Genomic DNA, 15,330 nt, shown 5'->3' on the forward strand with positions numbered 1-15,330 from the left:
AAGTGGCCATGAGTGCGCTCATGTACTGTGACTGGGCCTGGCGTCACTTCATGCAGGTAGCCAGCTTCCAGGGTTTGCCCAAGAGCCTTGTCGTGCCTTGTGTGCCTCAGTACCATTTGCCTCCCGGGTGTGTGGTGTGGCCCTCAAATCGGGAGAGGTCCCGATGTCTCTGGTGGCCCCAAGGACAATAGCTGTGGTTGGAGTTTTGGTGTCCCCCACCCCCCCATACCATCACAGTATTCGCTCACCAGGCCTAATGCCAACTTTAGCCGCCATGTAGGTGGTAACTCCTTCACCTGCAATCCAGGGAACTTTCTAAAGCCCAATGTCAGAGGGTGCCACTCTATCATGGCCAGTTTTCCTAGGGCTGGGATGTATGGAAGAGTCTGGGGCACGCCGCATCTGCTATTCCATTGAAGCAGGTGGCACAGCTCAGTAAAGGCATATCTACAAAAGTGCCATCGTGGACAGGGCCCCAAGCTGTTCTATTTTAAAGAGTTTGCACTTTGCTCACACTTGTGTACTTGTTCAAACTGATATTCATACACAACCACCATGACTGGAACAAACTTACAAACTGTAAAGGTTCACCTTTTAATCACCATCTACATTGCATTGCTAGGAACATGTGGCTGTCTGATATACTAACTGTATATACTTATTTGCTAACAGGCTAAAGTGTCAAAAAGCCAGGTACCTAGTTTGGCCTCCTGAAATTCTTACCACATTCCTTCAGTGGCTCATCACTCCAGTCTCTGCAGTCCTGTTGCTGATTACAAACCTTGCTTATTTCAATGCATTCTCCACTTCTACACTTGAATTTACCAGGTCCAGAGCATTGATTGACTGAAATATAAACCGAATAGCAATTGAGATTTAAGGCTCATTTAAAAAAAAAAAAAATCCATGGAGACCGCACAAATTCACCATTAACTCACCAGTTTTACAGTTTATTTCGTCAGTGCCATCAAGACAGTCCCTTACGCCATTACACTGCCTGCTGCCATGAACACAGTTTCCATCTTGACATTTGAATTGGTCTGGTCGACAAGTACGAGGAGCTGGTTGGGGGTGGAGGTGTGGGGGGGGGGGGGGGGGGGTGTGGGTGGAAATAAATAAAGGAATTTAAGTCAGTCAGACAAAAACACTCCTTAGTTGACATTAACAGGTTTAGTATTCCAAAATTTTTGTACTTGCAAATTGAGGAAGAGTGAAGAAACTGGTAACTGCTTGCTATAGTAAAATACCTGAAATGTAGATAGAAAGGGACTGACCACTGCGAAGGCACACTTCAGCTACTATGCTTAACACAACTACCTCCTGCCATGCAGCTCAAATCCCTTCACTCCCATTCCACATTGACTGCTTTTGGTCAGACCAGGTTTGACCCCCGTCCTACAGAAAAAACAGAACAGGCCATAGTACGAGGCTGGCGTGAACAAATCCTATGCAGGAAATTTAAAGCCAAAGGTTTTGGAAACTTCCAATTTAATGCAGCAGTGAGAAACATGGACTACTGACTGCTAATAATTTAAGATAGACATGAAAATTTGGTGTTCACAATGACTAATATAAATTAGACTAAGCGGAACCTGGGTAGATTTAGAGACCACCCTGAACACAATAACATTCAGAGATAATGGACCTTCTGGATAATGACCTATGCAAATACTTGAGAACTTTGGGGTGATCTACTTTAAGGGAAAATGGTAAGGTTGGGCACAGCTGGCGATACTCTACCAAACATCTAATTTTGGGAATTGTTTAAGGATACAACATTTTGAAGCTCTAAACTGCAGATCTACGCCACTCCACTCAATCAACTGTTCTGCTGCTTTGGGTGTTTGGATTAAGTTCTACCACCCCCACAACTGTTAACATTCAGAGAACAGTGCAGCATCTCGTAGAAGTACCAAGAGGCACCACACTATTTACTCAAGATTAGTTTCAAGTCCTTCACTGCTGTCACAGTACTACCAGAGGCCTGTGTACAGTTGTCTTGTTTCCCTGAGTGAAGACATGTATTGGAACATCCCTAACAGACAAAGCTTTGCATTTGAAAACACGCTGTCAAAAGGTGGGACAGTGAGTATTATTCTTCCCACCCTGCAACAAGATGGAAGAGGGCACAGTCAGAGGTAACAAACATCACCCTTCCCTTGAAGCTGCTGCCACCCAAAGCAGGTAGGATACCAATTCACCCTCAACCTGTAAGCCCCAATTCAACTTCAACCTAGTAATATTCTCTTGTATTGCATTGAACAAACAGTTTTCTTTTGGGCCCTGGTATGCCTAATACTATATGATTTCTCACTAGACCCTGCAGCTCCCTCCACCCACTTCCACCACCAAGGAGGAAGCTGGGATAATTGATGCCACCTAGTTTGTAAGCGAGCGGGGATGGTGAGGCGCAGAAGCCGGAGAGTAGTCGGTAGTGTGCATGAGTGAACATGTGAGCAAACAAGAGTAAGCCAATGTGGTTGCAGGTGGGGCTGGCAACTTAATGGTGGCCCATTCACGCCCTTGCCCTGGTAAACCTGTTGCCATTTCCTTGGTGTCTTTTGGTTATCCTACCATAATAGTGGCACCGTTTACATACCATGGACATGCTTAAAAATACTGTGGCTCTAGTATAATGGCGATACACCCTCGACACTGTATTCAAGGGGTAAACCACCAATAGGTTAAGTCCATGACAAGACTAGACTCAGTACAAATTTTAAACCACTACTAAGTCACTACGTCAATACAAATATAGTAACAAATTGGTGGCAAAGTACTCCCCGTAAGACAGGAGATTAACAAAACCTTAACAAAAATGTATTCAAGTGTAAATGTTAATTAAGAATATTCTTGCTGTTTCAAATCCAAATGTGCATAATTATACAGTATTACAGCTGTAAGAGCACCCTTTTTTGCATAATGATTTACTTTTAAAACTTCACTTCAATCAGGAAATTAATACAAAATGAAGCACCTCTATTCTAAGCTTTCATATGTGGTTTAAAGCTTGCAGACTCCGGATCTTGCCAATTCAATTTGCAACAGCAATTCATGTTCGAACACTTCTATAGAGCAAAACTCCAGTTCAGCCAACACAGACAGCAACCATATCCTTGGTTTGTGAGGCAGACAGTTAATAAACACTACAGATTTATCTGTATGAAAACAAGTCATAGTAGTACCAAAATACAATTTCGTAGCACCACAGCATCTAGAATCTATTCCCAAGTCCACTAGGTAATAATGTTATAGCACTTGTAGAGAGCATGGTTGCCCTAGGGCTTGCCAGCGCTAGGTAAGTGCGGCTGACCGTAGGAGAAACAGAATGGTGACAATGCTGTTAAGGAAACAGCCAAGCTAAATTTTTCTGAAGCTGGATTCCTCCTTCAGATGCCTTAGCTGGTAGGGCATAGAGGTCCAGGGTTTGGGGACCAGATGAGTGATTGTCTACCTATCCAGCTTGTCCTCATTCTCAGAATTGTCAGTAGATGTTCCAAAGCTGATCTCAGGGATCTGGTTGGGACATATAGGTAGAGGTCTCTGATGTTAGCTGGACCCTTACTATGGATGGCTTTATGTGCAGGACAGAGCTTTGAATTTAATTCTTGCAACAGGCAGCCTGTGGAGATTCCTTAGAGCCTCTTTCAATGGTTCACTGCCCAGTATTATGAGGAGTACTTTAGCTGCTGTATTCTAAACTATCGTAAAAAAAATTTATATAACAAATTCTGGAGAGCCTCAAAAACAGCAAATTACTTCAATCAAGTCAGGAAAACCACCAGAGATTGTATCACCATTCTTGAATTTTCTAGGATGAGTTCCAGTATCTTCTGGTCCTTCTAAGTAATCCACAACAAGTTGCAGCTAGTTTGTTCGCTTGGGCATAGATCACTAGGATTTGATGTAGCCACATTCCCAAGCTCTTTTTAGGGGAGTTGGGGGGGGGGGGGGGGGAGAGAAAAAAGGGGGGGGGGGTTAGAGAAGAGAGGCAGTGGGGTAAGGACCCATACAGCTGGGCCAGTTGAGGACTGATCCTAGGGAACAATCTTCCCCTGTGGCCTGTCTTACCACCATTTAATTTTAAACCCAAACTTGCAATTCATTTAGCCAATATTTCCAGACAGGGTGCTATGTTTTCCCAGAGTTAGAGCCATTTGCAAAGGAAACTAAGAGCATCATCCACAGACTAGAGACAGCCCAAATTCTTGTACAAAGTTAACTAGTGGACTCATGTACATGTTGAGCATCGCAGGACTCGGTGACGAGCCTTGTGGAACACTGCACTCAGATGGCAGGGTTTCTGATAAGTGATTTCCATAATTTGGAAGGTTCAGTCTTTCACAAAGGATGCCAACCCAAGAAAGCTTTATCTTGAGTCCCCACTTCTCTAAACCTTTCAGCCAGGGTTGCCCGATCTACAGTATCAAACGGCGTGCTTAGATCTAGAATAGCATTGGTGCCCCCTTGGTCATGTCAACTTTTACAATCCTCCATTGCTACTAGGAGAACTGATTCCATGTTGTGCATGAAAACCCATTTTGTGTGGGGTGTTGCAGATGGTTTATCTTGTAGAAAATGTGACATCTGGTTAATATGCTTCTCTAATAATTTCCCTATCCTGGGTAACAGTGAAATAGGTCGATAGTTGCCAGGTATGGAGGGGTCTAGGTGGATTTTCTTCAACAAAGGTCTACATATTCCATGTCTCCTTTTTTGGGACTGTCCCGGACCTTTATGACAAATTCAGTAGGGTGGCTAGGAAAGGAAGGACTTGCAAGCCCTTAGGTAACATGTGCAGTGGTAATGGTCTAGTGGTGATCCCGATTTGACTTTGCCATCAGTACAAGTGAAATCACTCACCTCTGAAAAGTGTGATAAGACACCGGAGAATGGAGATAAGGGGGGGGGGGGTGGTGGTGGTGGTAATACAGCTGCATTATCCACCAGCGATTCGTAGCTATCCATAACTTACAGAAAAAAAAAAAGCGCTAGCTCATTACATTGGGCCGGTGAGGATGGTGAGTATGTATGTTACAATGTTCAGCAATCATGAGATTTGACAATCCTCAACAGCTCCTTCGGGGAGTTGAATGCCTGGCAGATCTCCTAAAACAGGGCCTGGGAGTTATTAATTTCATTCTGGTACAATCTAATAGCCTGTTTATATTCATTCCTTAACTTAGCATCACAATCTTTCCTCCATCTCCTTACGAGTTTTACCATATTTCTCAATGAGCCGAAATGTCCATCCGAATACCAAAAACAGCCCCTTGGTTCAATAAACTATTCTTGTTATTGGAATGCACTCATCTAGTGTTCGCCCAATCCACTCTTCCCACTGACTGTACGCCTACATATTTGTTTAATGTTGATCTTGAGGCCTTTAAGGCATTCACCTTCACAGGTGAAAGTTTGGACGAAGGACTAGCAGGTTGTGGGGGAGAACTATGTAGTTCTGGTCAAGGGTTTCTCTAGCCAGAACGGACTATGGTACTGATTAGACCAAGGTAAGGGGACAGGCTAGTTTACCCGAATCTGTAGTGCATTACTAAATGTGGGGTCCAGGATATGCCCTTTGTGTGTGAGGGCACCTAATTTTATGAGTTGGACACCCTCTGGGTCCTGTAGTAATCTTGGAGGCTGAATTATTTGCCTCATCTAGGTGTATTTTAAGATCACCTAGAATAAAAATGCGACTCTCACCTTGACTAGCTAGTATCTGATAAGACTTCTGTAAATGTGGTGCTAGGGCCTGGGGGTCTGTAAATTAGTACTCCAGAAAACATGTGGGGGCGGGGGAGAGCAAAATGTCAAATTGAAAATTCTCACAGGCAGAGAGAGATAAGAGGTTACAAATCTATATTCACCTTTTAAAATGATGGCAATCCCACCACCTGTTCTGCCTATGCGGTCAAAAAAAGAAAATATATATTTATTTTCTTCAAAAAAGTTGCTAAAATCCTCTCGCCCCAGTGCGGCCGACCAGGACGGGGTAGCAAACCCCTATTTAATACACGCAAAATTCTTACTCCCAACGACCAAATATCCACTGGTATGTGTGCCATTAAATCAACTGTTGCTTGTTGCAATATGACCAGGACTTTTCCAACCGGCGGATATTTTGTGGGTTCCCATTTTCATGAAGCCAGGCTTCAGTGACTAAAAGAACATTCAATTGTTACTCTAATAGTAACCAGATCTGTCTCATCTCTAGGAAGTGATCTACTGTTGATTACTACCATCTGCTAGTAATCCTTGTTTGTTGGTGACACACCTACCACTTTGTTGGGCCTGGACTGTGGTTTTACACAATATTTGCATTCAGGACAACAACCCATTTTATCTAGTTTATACAAATCAATAGTTGGGCTCAGCTGTTCCCTGGAGGGAAGCCTAAGTGACAATTGCTCACCTGTGTAGCTTAAGTGAAGGTGATTTGGACAGTTCCTGGCCCCTGGTCGCAGATGGGCTTGTCTTTGGTGCACCATAGGTATGACTGCTGTGTGTCAGTCTCTGTTGCCATAAAAAGGAATGGGTGGCTGACCACTTGAACGCCAACCTCCCAGCAACTATGGCCAGAGTGTTGAAAGTGCCTCTGATTCTCCTGTCCCTTGGAGCGTGTAAATCCTTTCACAAAAGCCCAAAGCGTTAAAGTTTGAATGCCCTCCCCCCCCACCACCAAGGTGCTCAATTGAAAACAGTATTTTTTCAAAGTTGCAACAATTTAAAAACCGTTTCAGCAGACAAAACGGTCTAAAACTATAGCCTCAGAAGTCAAGTTCACCTAAGGTGCAGTGCTCTCACTCAATGTCCAGACAATAGCCAGTGGTAGGCCACGACATCGTCAATCGCCCAAACTCATCTAGTTTGCCTAATCGTAGGCAACTAAACGGAACAGTTTAAATGGTCTCTAAACTAGAATGTAATGCAAAGCTAAAATTCGGTTTAAAGCAGTCAACCCAGATGCGAGCTGCTCTTATTTAGCATCCGTATATCTTCATGACCGTAAGCTATCATTCAGCCTTTTACCATCCACAAAAGTAGCTCTACTCCATTTTCTTCCACAAAGGACCAGTGACTATAAGCCATAATCTTGGTAACAAGATTACCTACACTGCCGAATAAGCCACGATGCCCCTAAGTAATGCACACGGCCAGCAAGAGGGGAACACTTAATTGCATCTTTTATCCGAAATCACGAAGAAGTTGAAAGAACCAAAAGGGACAAGGTAGCAGAAACATCTGGCGGGTGAAAAAAACTGCTTGTAGCTGACGCACAAATTTAATTTAGGGCAAGTGTAGAATACTAAAAAGGCAGCACGGAGGCTATCTGAAAGCATCTGCACAAAGATTGTATAGAGCCGAAGAAACCAAATGCAGGGACCTCGAGAGCCAATCGGTAAAATGTATAAGGGAGTCACTAATTTCCTTAGACCATCTTAAAGGTGATCCCACAAACCGCTCTCGTCTGAATGTCTTAACCTGTTCAATTTCTCGGAAGTCATTACTGAAGGGCAACACATGTACAAAGCAATAAGATTTACACTTTACATTACACTGAGCAATGCAGACGTTTCAAATGCTCAGAGCTGTGAGAACCCAAACAAAAAGCTGCGACACTGGCGTTAAGGAGACATAGCAGCAGCTAAGGGAAATTACATTTTAGAAAAGGACGGCTTTAACACATTCCAAGGACCAATACATTTCAGAGACTGCTTGAACTACAAAATCAGACTTGCATTCCTATGCCCGGGCTCAAACAAGACGGATTAGCGAGCTTAAACTCTTAAAGTGCCAAAAAATGTAAAACTACACCCAAACAGGAGACTGGTCATTTGGTAGAAGACCAACTAAAGTACACCTCTACCAATGAATTGCGAAATTCAGGGTTGGACTGGGACAGAAAACAGGCTCCGATATCAAAATAAAAGGGACCCGATGAGCGAATTAGAAAGGTAAAGAAGTCTCATGTCTGAAAACTGGGGCAGCTTTGAACTTGTAAAAGACAGTTGTATAAGTATCTTGCAAGGTATGGAGGACTGCGTGGATTTGAGCTTTGTTTGAATATCTGGGAAACCAACAGTAAAAACCGGCCGACCAGACCATAAAACAGGCACACCAAAAAATGACCCACACGCCGACCTGTTGGATAAACCCTTCGGATACTGCCTGATTGCCCTTAGGTCAATTTGCCCCAGGAAGTTATTAGTCTAAGGAACAGAATAGGTAGTTTTTTTTTTTTTTTTTGGGACTTGCTGTACTAAGTGGGGCAAAACTGGGTTTCGTGCTTTCACTGAGGAGACAAAGTACAAAGGAGGGAATGGGTAAGTGCCGGCCTCTGACATTTAAACTCCGCATCAATTCAGCACATTGGTGGATGTTCTCATAATGTAGGTGCTTCGTACAAGATTAATCTGCAAAACGCACGCAGAAAGTTCATAAATCTAGTGGTTGCCACTTGAGTAACAAGGAATGGATTTTTGACTTTGGCTGCTTGCATAATTCCATCACACAAGGGCTATGTGAAGGACCAGCGTCAATACGACCATGCCTGCCAAGCCAGTTTTGAATAGGCTAAGGACAAACACCACAAAGTCTATTCTGAAGTTTCGCATTACACAAAGTGAAGGACTCAGTTTCATGAAGTGCAAGACATGGTAGAGTGCAGGAGATGAAAGCTCACATGCTCTGGAAAGAGATTTGCGATTACCATGGCAACATAAAAAAATGTATAGTCTAATTGGCCAGCAACCAGGAAGTTCCTCGCCTGCAACCCCAAATCCCAGGAGGCCAATATATTTTAGACTATGGACTCCAATTTTTCATCCTTGGTCGAGTTGAAGGGAGGGAAGAGGGGTAGGATCGGTCTCTGTAGAAGGCTGAATCACAAGGTTCTCCAATGTACAGTAGGATGAAAGTAACAAGGTTGAAAGCAGACGACCAAGCCATCTGCCCAAAGACATCAAGTGTTCAATTTAGACTTTACCAAGGGATTTGTTTCACTATAGTTTCAAAACATGCATATTCCTCAATTAGCACACCCAGATGGGCAGTGAAATCCCCTCTGAGCCAAGCATACAAGCTGTCATTCTTCAGATGTAGAAAATGTTCTGTGCGAGTAAAAGGAGATGTGCCTTCTGGCCATTCTCATCTAATTGAGGACAGGTGCCAAACCTGAACGTAAGAATCTGTCCAAAAGGCATCTCAAAACATATGAGTGGTGAGAAGTGTTCCACAAGTGGTTAAAATTAAATTCAGTCTTACTCTGTTCCTGGGATGGTACCGCTTCGAGTATCAATATACATGTGATGCTGTATTAAGCTTGGCATTGCCTAAAGCTGGTGCAGATGAAGTGTTGAAATCAGCCAGTCACAGTAGAAAACATCAATTCAATTTTTGTCCAGATTTTCCGTGCTCAGTGTACTGAAACACTAGCATCGCCTCAACTTAAAAAAGGAACAAACTGGGGCAGAGGCAGTTACTTTAAAATTAAGGCAACCAATTCCACAGGCCAAAATACAGGACTGAGTCCACCTAAGATGGCCAAGAGGAGGGCTTCAACTTAAGCCAGCAGAAGGGCATAATTGAAGCACTTTGTCCAATACTGAGATGACGTAAGTAGTACTAAGTCCTCTGATACAGGGAGCAGGCCTAGGTTGCCGATGTGACACTGAAGAGCTAGACTACCTTCTAAAATAATGAATAGCATTGTTTGAGGTTTGGTGGGAACAATCTAAGCAAATGTTTGTGAAGGCAATAGTTTTGGGAAACTAATCTGGATTGGTGTGTTCCGACAGATAGGAAAAAAACTGTCTCGATCATCAAGTCGTCCTTTGGGTGCATCACAATACATTTATTGCAAGATGCTGGTCGTGGTGCACCCCAGTACAATGAATGATAGACAGACCTTGAACCTCAGTACAGTGTGAAGTCAGGTTGTCTCAAACTGAGTCCGGTTTTAATACAAAGAAGAAAGTTTGTGGTGTAAAAAAATAAGCACAAATGCCAGATAAATTCTTTATGGGGAGTTTTGGATGGTACAATAAGGCGCTCAGTAAAGACAATCTGACAAAGTAGGAGTTATAGATCTGAGACATCTGTAATTATGCTATGCATGTCTAAAGAGTCCAGATCCAATGATAGCCCTGGGGAAGAATTTCTGGGATTAGTAACCATCAGTGGCAATGGAATTCAAGGAAACAGGACAATATGAAAATTGTATAAGAACTGGTAATGTGCAAGCGTGAGACATGGCAGAAGAAAGCCGGCAATGTTAAAAAAAAAAAGTAGGCTTTATCTTTGAGAGATTGCATTGCACAGTTTGGAGAGCTACCGAAGATGAGCACTAAATGTTTGATTACAAAATGAAATTAAAAGAATAGAAGGAGCACAGAGGTTACAGTTTCAGGAGTCACACTTTGCTATGGGCTACAGTACTAAGTAAACTAAGTTATGAGATGAAGGGGCAGAGGAAAGGGGAGGCTGAGCTGCCTGGAGTAACAAGTTTGGCCTGAATAAGCACTTTTACCCGGCAGTAAGTGTTTAGAGGATGGATGAGGAAATACGGTGGGTGAGAGATGTTCAAACTAGATCTTATTGCACCCTATCAAAATTAAGTGTCTTGAAAGAACAAAGCCCCTGCTTCGAGAGCAGCAGTGACAGCATTTAGTGCCAGTCTACACAAAGTAACATTTCTTACATTTGTGCATGCAGGGGAGCCTTGGAAGATGAAAAGGGGGCAATATCCAGAGCAGGGGAAAGGGTAGTTACACAACGTAAAAGTTCAGATACGGCAATGGATAAGATAGTGCATAGTAAGGCAGTGAACGACAAAGTAGGGAAGGTTCCTGGTGGATCTGGTCAAGATGTGCTGGAATGGACTTGACATGGTCTTTACAAATGTGATGGAGTTTATCAATTGATAAGTTAATGAGGGTGTGATCGGATGGTTATACCTCAAAGTATTTCCCTTAGCACACAGTTAGTCACCCATATTCACACAAAATTGTGTTGATATGGCAATACATCCAAGTATTGGTGTGTGTGACAAAGAATGAAGAAGCTGAAAGTGAAGTGACAAATGGGAGATCAAATAACCTTGTGTGAGGGAAGAGGTCTAGTAGTGAAGGACTGATTAGAAAGGGAAAGAACAGACCTCACAATTCTTGTTACAGTGATTGTATGAACATGGCAATATGGCAACTGTGCTATGCTGGAAAAAGATCATGGACTAAAAAGGAAATTGTGTCCGAGTTGCTGTGAATGCTGAAATTAATGAATATTCATGTATTTTGAGTGTTGGATTTGCGATGAAAATTTATTGATTTAGAGAAAAAAAATGCACGCATTTGAAGGTGCGCCCACTAGTCGCCGCCAATGTTCACGAAGTGTACTTATTAATGGCTTAGTATGAAATGTTGAGCTTATGTTTAATGGGGTAATATGTCATATTAAGGGTTATGCTTTATGTACTAGCTTCATTAATTGTAGGCCTCAACTTAGCGAGGTCTTGGCCAAGTTGCACTGCCTCATGTCAAGCTGCATTTTTTAGGTGTTTTATAAAAATGGATGCTTAGAGAATTCAACTGATTATCCACTGTACGGAATATGTGCTCGTAGCTGGTTAGTTCTCATGAGAAACTGTTGCTAGAAGATGCTTTACTTGCTACTGAAACAATGTTTGATGTAGTGTGTGTAAGGCTGACCTTTACAGGAGAAAAGAATGGATGCAGAGAATGGAGTATAAGCTGCAACAATATTGATACCAGACAAGCCAAATGACAAGAGCCGGAGAAGAGGCCAATCAAACATATGAACCACATACTAATAGAATTCTAGATTTTAGGGTTTCAGTTTCATTGGACCAAATGTGAACATGTGATTTGCTGACCAATTAGGTTGAGGGAAGTAGTTTTAGGAAATCTAACAGCCAGCCTGCACAAAAAGAAGAGGCCATTAGATATATTCTTTCGAACTGAACTGCTTAGAGAGACTTTGCCCATTCTGAACTTTGATGCAGAATCCTGATGTCCTGCTGACCGAACTGATATCCTATTGACGAAGGTTGTCACAACTTGCTGAACCATGTTGAGGACAGGCATACTGACAGTGTTACTGATTGTTTTGTCTATTTGTTTTGTTTCTAGGTACCAACCTCTATAGTTAGATATTTTCCAAATTTGTGTGACTAAATTGTTTTGCATAAACCCAAACCTGCTATTCTAAGATGTTAGGGTTCTCACAGATGAAATTCACTATATGTAATAACAGTTTATGTCTTTTCTTTGCAGGATGTAAATGTATGTTATATCGTTTGCGCAGTTATTCTTGCTACTAATTTGTACTGTAAACTTAGAATGTAGTAGCTCAAGCGTTGATTAGACTGAAATGGTCACCGCTTTGGACAGCCAGTATTGTTGTTGTATGTTTATCATTTGATTTTGAGGCTAAGTTACATGACATTAGCATTGTTAATATAGGGAAATAAAATTCAAACTTTTACATAAAGGTGTGGTTATTCCTGGCCGCAAGGTCACGTGGTGGATAAATTACTGGCTCCTATTGGTTATTGATGTTCTTGATCTGTAGTGCTATGGAGTATATGGTGGGAAAAACTAAGCACAGTCAAAAGGTCCATCAGCCTATTCACGTCTCCCTTGTAAGTTTACTTAATAGGGTCTGATGGGCTAACAGAGATGGTAGCAGAGATTGATAGTTTGTCTCCTTAAGAGCCCATAATACAGTCTAGAGATAGGTAGTAAAGTATTTGGTCCCAGAGATCGTAAGCAGAGAACAGGTGGTCCCAGAGATTGTAGTAAGAGCAGAATAATTCAGATTTGGTGACATTTTGGATTTTTCTAGATTTGATGATATAAAGTGGAAAGAAAATGTGACCCCAAGGACCGAAAATTACCTTCCCAGAATCTTGGAGCTTGCCAATGATTGAAGATGTTCAGTGTTCTAGAGACTGTATGAATGAAGTCTGTTTTGCGCTTGCACAGCTTATGCAAATCACAGGTGAATTGTGATGTTTGTGAGGGTTTAGGGAGTTTGCGTACTCCAAATGAACTTGTAGGAGGTGCGTGCTCCGAAGTGTGAGAGTAGGAAGTCATCGAACTTCACGTGTGATGCTTTGTGCTCAAAAAATGGTCCATGTGGTTGTTGACGTAAGGACCCTACGTGGTCTAGGACCCCAGAGTATATTGAAGTGTAAGAGGCACTTGGTCTTTGTTGTAATTTATCTGGCTTAATAGGATGATCAGGCATGGTCGACGAGTCAGAGTGTGAGTCAAAGTGAGTGAAAGAATTTTCCGAATTAGATCTGGCGAGTCCATGTGCACCGGGACAGACCCCACTAATCAGTGGAGAGGGAAATTTGCAGGTCAAATTTTGCTTGCCAATCAGGGAAACTGAGAAAGTAGGAGTAGCTGCTAGAGCGAAACGCTGTCAGCGAATAATCCATAAAGTTCCTGAAGCAATTTTGTTACCTTACCTGTAGTAAACAGACAAATTTGGTTTTGATTTCCAGAGCTCGCAATAATTTTGCATTGGTTTTGTGTGAATCTGAGTCTGGGAGGACAAGCCACAAGACTGTCAGCCACAGTATGTGTGAGGTCATTGGAGCCACGCTGGGATAAGTTAGTGAGAAGGGTCGTGCACGGATTGGCAGCCGTCCGTGAAGCGCAGTTGGTTGAGAAGGTGGGTGAAGAGATTTTCTGGGATTAAAATTCACTTTCCGATTTGATTAACATGAAGGTCGCAAAAATGAATTTTTTTCAGAACTTTAAAGAGTGCTTTAAGGGGACATACGTACATTACATCGAGTATAGGGGATATTGCACTGCCAGCAGGCACACCAGCTTACATTGTAATCAAAGAGCAGAGTGTTGCACCAAGTCTTTGGTTGAAACAATGGTGCAAAGTGACAGAAGGATGGGAGTTTAGCGTTTCCTGCCCATGGAGCATTTAATTTGAGGAGTTTGGTGCATCTGAGGAGGGTGCTGTATGATCTGAAACTCCATCAGAGACCAGCACAGTTCAAGGCATTAGCAATCTGGGAGTTAGCAGCCAGACAGCAACTGCAACAGAAGTTTGAGGGGAAAATGAAAAAGGCAGAAAAGACATTAGCAGTGGCTAGATAGGACAATGCTCAGAAATTGTGGAGAGCCAAGACTTTAAGGGGAATTAAAGTGTTTCCAGCGATTACAGAAGACAGTGAGAGAAGGAAGGAAAGCTGCCAGAAAAACAAACAGGAGCTCTTCCGAGTAGGGAGCGGAGACCAAAGGAGTCTAGGGGGATCATTGACATTTGAGGAAGTCAGATCAGTTTATTTTGCAGTTATTGAGAAACTATCCTCCACCGTATGCAGCACAAGAGTGGGCCCAAGCACTAGTATAAATACTTCAGCTCCGACCCAGGTTAACGCAACAATGACTCCAGTGCAGGTTAATCAGAGTGTGAAACAGAGCCCAATGCAGCAGTGTTAATGCACCTATTACTCCAGTAGCACAGAATTAGGTGCCACAGTAGTGATAATTTACCCTGATGTACCTATAGTGGAAACTGCCAAAAACCTAATAGTGCCAACAGGACAGGTTTTCCCGAAACAGATACTGGTTCAGACTGAACTTGAGGCAGTAAAAGTGGAGTTGGCTCGGTCACAAGCGGTGCAAAAATACACTATGATAACAGGGGCCCAGACAGATAGGTCTAGATTGATAAGTCAAAATATGGGAACTATATACCCACAGAGTTAGAGTATCAGACCAAGTGCAGATGCTGTATCTGTACTCATTACCATTGGTCCAGTTGTACCTTTGTTTGCACAAGAGTGTGCAGATGGAAAGGGCGTCCAGAGTCAGAAATCAATGAGGGGAGGACTTAATGAGAATATCAGAGTAGTCTCATGTGAGACAGACCTTTGACGAATCGAGATCATAGCTAGACCTTAGTCCATTCGGAGTTCCTCCGGATACTGTTAGGATCGATTGTTAAGCCTGAAATTGCTGACACCGCAGTCCCCCCAAATACAGTTGTGCAACAAGTGCCACATGCCCAGGCCAACAATATTTCGCTGCAAGTTTTGACTGCTCAACAATTGACTGAATGGTCAGACATGCTGAACACCCCACAGAGTGCTCCCAGGAAAGAGAGGTATTTGAACTACACAAGACTAGGCATGGAAGCGGGTGAGCTCACTGAAGGGACTATGTGTGTAAACAGATTAGAGTCCTACACAGAAGCAAGTTGAAATATCTGCCTGAAAATTACAAGGGAAGTGAGCAGTGTGCATCTAAGGCTAGCAGACCAGGCAGACATGGCATAGAA

General features: G+C 42.7%; 1 protein-coding gene across 2 annotated transcripts in view; it reads right to left on the reverse strand.

Moving 5' to 3' along the window:
- Positions 1-15,330, reverse strand: part of VLDLR (very low density lipoprotein receptor) — a 309,483-nt gene that overhangs the window by 129,641 nt on the left and 164,512 nt on the right. For both annotated transcript variants that reach the window (XM_069228453.1, XM_069228463.1), the window contains exons 6-7: positions 939-1,061; positions 724-846 (exon numbers count right to left, since the gene is read on the reverse strand). In XM_069228453.1, coding sequence (XP_069084554.1) covers positions 724-846; positions 939-1,061 — 246 coding nt within the window. The remainder of the gene's footprint in view (positions 1-723; positions 847-938; positions 1,062-15,330) is intronic.

The sequence above is a fragment of the Pleurodeles waltl genome, chromosome 1_1, assembly GCF_031143425.1.
Source record: "Pleurodeles waltl isolate 20211129_DDA chromosome 1_1, aPleWal1.hap1.20221129, whole genome shotgun sequence".
NCBI classification, from domain to species: Eukaryota; Metazoa; Chordata; class Amphibia; order Caudata; family Salamandridae; genus Pleurodeles; species Pleurodeles waltl.